At 72.5% G+C, this 5,295-nt stretch overlaps 1 protein-coding gene across 1 annotated transcript; it reads left to right on the plus strand.

Annotated features, from left to right (window-relative positions):
* Positions 1–275: 275 nt before the first annotated feature.
* Positions 276–5,268, plus strand: ATXN7L2 (ataxin 7 like 2). Its single transcript, XM_035312971.1, has 11 exons — positions 276–393; positions 427–527; positions 611–715; positions 794–962; positions 1,035–1,333; positions 1,922–2,004; positions 2,113–2,354; positions 2,438–2,609; positions 2,702–2,823; positions 3,364–4,210; positions 4,938–5,268. Exons 1-11 carry the CDS (start codon positions 350–352, stop codon positions 4,950–4,952), a joined length of 2,199 nt encoding a protein of 732 aa, XP_035168862.1. The 5' UTR covers positions 276–349; the 3' UTR covers positions 4,953–5,268.
* Positions 5,269–5,295: the final 27 nt, after the last annotated feature.

Here is a 5,295-nt window from a genome sequence, read left to right on the forward strand (position 1 = left end):
CGCTGGCCCCCTCCTGAGTATGTCACCACTGGGCGCGCTGTCCCCAGGAGCCCCCGCGGCCGCTGCAGGGCCCCGCACCTGACAGCAGGGTGCCTCCGCGGTGGCTTTGGGCTCCAGCCCCTCTCTCGGGTGCTCTCGGCGGTCTCTGCCCCCTCCCCTCGGGCCCAGGAGCCCCTGCTGGTGCCTGCTGTGGTGCCGTGGTCCCTGCCACCCGCTGTCCCCAGCCCTCATGGGGTCCAGGCCTCACCCCACTTGCTTCAGCCCAGGTTTTACCCACGGAGGCGTGGGTGGCGGAGCCAACAGCAGCTCCTGGCTCGCGGCACCCTCGGGTCCTGAGCTCTCTCCAGGGATGGGACCGGCCGCCGTTGGGTGCTGGTGCAGGATGCGGCCCAGGCGGCACCGCGCTGGGGCACGCGGGATGCAGCCGGGTGTCGCTGACAGGTTTTGGTCTCCAGCAGGGTTGGAGCCGGAGGAGAGCAGCAAGAGCGGGAGCAAGAAACTGGACGCCATGACGTTGATTAAGGAAGGTAAGCTCCCCACTCTGGGGAGAAAACCTGTGGTTTGGGGACCACGCGTGCCCTGAGGCGCCTGACCAGCCTCTGCCCCGCAGACATGTCCATCTTCGGCCACTGCCCGGCGCACGACGAGTTTTACCTGGTGGTCTGCAACCACTGCAGCCAGGTGGTGAAGCCCCAGGCCTTCCAGAAGCACTGCGGTAAGTGGGGGCCCGGGGAGGGGGGGCGGGGGGGCGCAGACCCCTGCAGCGGGCTGACGGCGGGCCTTTCCCCGGCAGAACGGCGCCACGGCCCGCTCAGCAAGCTGTACGCCCGTGCAGCCGCCGGCACCCCCAAGTGCCACGCCGTCAACGGGCAGCCGGCGGCCAAGGCGCTGCGGGAGAAGCCGCCGGGCGCCCGCGGCCGGACCCAGCCGCTGCCCGACAAGGCGCAGAAGGACAACCTCTGGTGAGCAGCCGGGCCACGGCACGGCCCCCCCGGTGCTGCCGGGCGCCTCTCACCGGCCCCTTCTCTTCCCAGCTTGTTCATGCCTGTGGTGAACCTGGAGAAGATCCCCAGCCTCCCCAAGCCGGACGGGCACGGGATCAAAGTGCCCCCCAAAGCCCTGCCCACGCAGCCTCCCTCCAGCTCCAAAGACCCCCCGGGGAGACCCTCCCCGACAGCGCCGCCGAAAGAGCCCCCGGTGCCGGCTGGGGTCGGGGGGGACTCGGCGCTGCCCGCCGCCGGCCCCGTGCGCAAGCCAGAGAGCGTGCCCGCCCCGGGGGAGAAGGAGCCGGGCGCCTGCAAGCCGCCCCCCAGGTCCCACAAGAAGCCGGCGCGTGAGTCCCGCTTCCCCGCCGGCCGCGGGCGGGGGGTGCCGGTGGGGGCCGCGTAGCTGCGGGCCGTGGCGCGGGCTCCCAGGCCGGGTCCGGCTGCTCGGCGGCCGGGTTCGGCGCAGCGGCGGGGTAGGTAACCTCGGCGGCTCCGTCCCTCCGCCCGCCCGCGGAGGAGCCGCGGCGGCCCCTGACGGCGGCCCCGTTCACCCGGCAGGTCTGGGGCCCCCCGCCGCGGGGGCGCCCGGAAGAGCTGCGTGCGGCGCGGGAGCCGCGAGCCCTGCGCCGTGAGCAAGAGCGCGAGCCAGGGCTGAGCCCCGCAAGCGGGACACGGACAGATGCTGCGGCGCTCGCGGGCACTCTCAGGCTACAGTGAGCGATGCCACGGCACGACCTAGGCGCAGGCCGGGGGCCGGGGGGGGGTCTCGCCCGGCTCCGGCGGGGAGCCCGGTGCCGATCTCGCCGGGGGGCTCGGGCAGCGCGGGAGCCTCCCGCGGGGCTGGCGGAGGCGGCGGCAGCCCGGTCATCGTGCGTGGCTTAGCCCCACGCCCCCCTCAGCCCCCCCGGCATCCCACTGCCTCGCTCTGCCCGCAGGGAAGGAGTGCGACCTGAACAGGCAGTGCGGCGTGCTGAACCCCGACACCAAGAAGCTCTGCACCCGCCTGCTGACCTGCAAGGTAGCGCCTCGGCTGCGCTGGGCGGGGGGACGCGGGCCTCGGGTGGTGGGAGCCGCGGTGCCTCCCAGAGGGTGCCCCCCACCTCGTGTGACCCCCCCCGTCCCGCAGATCCACTCCGTGCACCAGCGCCGCGAGGTGCAGGGCCGCGCCAAGGACTTCGACGTGCTGGTGGCCGAGCTGAAGGCCAGCTCCCGCCGGGAGTCCCCGAAGGAGAAGAGCCCGGTGAGGAAGGAGCCGCTCCCCGAGCGCCCGGCCCCAGCTGCCCCCGCGCTGCCGCAGCCCCCCGCCGTCCCGCCCAGCGCGTCCCCCTGCCGCGCCAGGCCCCCCCACTCCCACTGCCCGCCCCCCAGGTGAGCGCCCGCCGTCCCCACCGCTGGCATCGGCCCCGGCCATGCCCGGCGGCCACGGCTCTCACCGCCCCTCTCCGGTGCAGGGCCAGGCTTTCCTCCGACAGCGACCCCGAGGAGGGGGACGCGGGGCTGTTCCCCTTGCCCCTGCCCAAAGGGGGCAGCCGGGGGTCCAGCGAGGAGAGCGAGGAGGAGGGGGCCGAGGACGCCCACCGCCCCGACTGCCATTACGCGGCACGCCCGCCGCGGCCACAAGCGGTGAGTTTGGGGGGAGCCCCCTCGTGCCGCTGCGGCGGGGCTTTGGGGGTGCCCACCCTGACGCCCCCCACCCTGTGCCCTTCCCCCCCCAGTTCTGCACCTTTGGGAGCCGCTTGGTCAGCCCGGGCTGCTACGTCTTCAACCGGCGCCTTGACCGCTTCTGCTCGGCGCTGGGCTCCATGCTGGAGCGGCACCTCAGCTCGCACATGTGGAGGTAAGGGGGGGCCGGGGGGGCGTCCTGCCGGCCGGGGGGGTGCTCCGGGAGGGACCCAGGGGTGCGCAGGGCACCGAGTGGGGCCGGAGCTGCAGGGTGAGGTCTGTGCGGGGGTGCTGTGTGGGGGCCCATCCTCTGATACCTTTACTGGTGGCTTGGATGAGGGAACCGAGCGCACCCTCCGTAAGCAGCTGACACCAAGCTGGGGGGAAGAGTGGGTCTGCCGGAGGGCAGGAAGGCCCCGCAGAGGGACCAGGACAGCTTGGGCCAAAGGGCAGAGGCCAAGGGATGAGGGTCAACATGGCTCAGTGCCGGGTCTCGGCTGAGGGCACTGGGGGGGGTTTGGGCTGGAGGAGGCTCAGGGCAGAGCTCTCTGCTCTCTGCAGCCCCCTGAGAGGAAGGGGTGGGGAGCTGGGGGTCGGCCTCTCGCAGGTAACCAGGGATAGGACCAGAGGGAATGGCCTCAATCTGGGGGGTCCCATCTGGGCAGGGAGCAGCACTCTGGGAGTCCCTCTCACCATCTCCTGTCCCACCCCACAGGAAGATCCCTCCGGCCGCCGAGCCCCAGCTCCACACTGCCCCGGCGCCCCCCAGCCCCGCCGGCCCCCCCTGCGGCCCCGCCGCCCCGGCCCCCCCGCCCCACACACGGACCCCCCCAGCCCCCGCCGGCCCCCGGGACGGCCGGGTCCCTGCCAGCATCAACTACACGGTGGGGTCCCCACACGCAGCGGCCGCCTGCAGCCAGCCGGAGTGCGGGGGGGGCGGCAGCCAGTCCATCACCTCCCCGCTGCCGGCCAACATCCCCTCGCCCTCCTTCAGCAAGTTGCCTTCCACCAAGGCCAGCAAATCCTCCCGGGCCAAGGAGGCGGCGGGCAGCACGGAGCCGGACGCCGTCGCCCGCAAACGCAAGCAGCCCCTGGGCGCCGCCGCCAGCCCCCCCTACAAACGGACCTGCCCCGGGGACGGGGCGAAAAGCAAAAGCCCCGGCTGCCAGGTCTCGCACCCCCCCCGGCAAGACGAAAGCCGCCCCAGTGTCATCGTCTGCCACCGCGGCCCTCAATGGCTCGGTGTGCGCCAGCAGCCGGCTGAAGCGGGCCCCCCCCCCCGGACTCTCGCATCCCCCCCAGCGCCATGCCGGAGCCCCGGGGCTCGCCGCTGCACGGGGCCGGGGTGCCCCCGCCGCCCCCCCCGCTGCATCTCGGAGGACGAGGCCAAGAAGCGCAAGAACACGGCCACGTACTGCCGGCCCGGGAAGCCCAAGCACGCCGCCCCCCCGCCAGCCCCCCCACCCGCCCCCGGCCCGGCGCCCCCCGACCCGGGCTGCTCCGTCCGCAGGAAGAAGCCGGGGACCCCCCTGGGCTTCGAGGAGAAGCGGAGCGCCCTGAAGGTAGGGCTAAGGAGGGGGTGGGGGCACTGGGGGGGTCCCCACTCAGATCTGGAGGGGGGGGAGTGGCTTTTTGGGGTGCCCCCAGGCATATTGGGGGCCACAGGGGAGCAGAGCAGCATCAGCTGGGTCACACAGAGCAGTGAAATGGGGGGACCCCCCAGGGCCACCGGCACCCATGGGGGATGGGATGGCACCCACCTCCTCCTGGGGCTCGGGGCCACTTGTGTGTGAGGGACACCCGGGTCCTGGTTGGGGGACGCCATGGGGACAACGTGGTGTGGTGGGGGGTGGCAGGGGAGATGCCGTGCTGATGCCATGGTCCCTATGTGGGGGACACCATGGGCGCCCTCTGGGGCCATCCGTGTCCCATGTTGGGGATGGCACGGGGACCCTCTGGGGATACCCTGGCCCCAGGCTGGGGATGCCATGGACACCCCTAGGGGACACCCATGTCCCAGACTGGGGACGCTGGCACCGGGTAGGGGACTCCCTGGAGGACACCGTGGTCCTAATGGGTCATCCTGGTGCTGTGGGGCTGCCGGCGTCACCCCTCTGGGGGTGGCTGGCATGGGGACCCTCTGGGGACATCCTAACCCTGGGAAGGGTTTGCCGTGGGGATGCGCGAACCCTGGGTGGGGGACACCACAGGGACGCCCTGTCCCTGGGTGGGGGACACCGTGGGACCGGGGTCGCTCCGTGGCTGACCGGCGCCTCTCCCTGCCCGCAGTCCAAAGCCCATTAACGGAGGGTTCGGGGGCTTCCGTCACCGCCCGGGGCTTCCGTGCGCCAGGGAGCCCCGCGCCGCCGGGAAGCGCCGAGAAGCCGACGAGGGGGGAAAAACCCAAGAGGAGAAGAAGAAGAAAAAAAAGCCTCCAGAAAAATACCTCAAGACTCTTTGTTCCTGTTCCGTTGCTGCTACCCCAACCCCCGGGGAGAGGAGGTGGCCGCGGCCGGGGGTCCCAGTGCAGGAGCGGCCGCGGGGCCACCCCGGGGCCATCACGCTGGCCGGGGGCCGCCGCCGGCTGCGGATATTTATAAGAATTCCTATTGCTGTTTTTTTTTTCTCGTTTCTTTTTTTTTTTAAA

This window comes from Oxyura jamaicensis, assembly GCF_011077185.1.
Source record: "Oxyura jamaicensis isolate SHBP4307 breed ruddy duck chromosome 26 unlocalized genomic scaffold, BPBGC_Ojam_1.0 oxy26_random_OJ117, whole genome shotgun sequence".
Taxonomy (NCBI): Eukaryota; Metazoa; Chordata; class Aves; order Anseriformes; family Anatidae; genus Oxyura; species Oxyura jamaicensis.

Bases quoted from the DNA above. Each gene is read 5' to 3' on its own strand.
- ATXN7L2 (XM_035312971.1), top strand. From the start codon at position 350: ATGGGACCGGCCGCCGTTGGGTGCTGGTGCAGGATGCGGCCCAG. The intron at 394-426 runs GCGGCACCGCGC...CGGGATGCAGCC, and splicing joins TGGTGCAGGATGCGGCCCAG to GGGTGTCGCTGACAGGTTTT. The intron at 716-793 runs GTAAGTGGGGGC...TTTCCCCGGCAG, and splicing joins GGCCTTCCAGAAGCACTGCG to AACGGCGCCACGGCCCGCTC.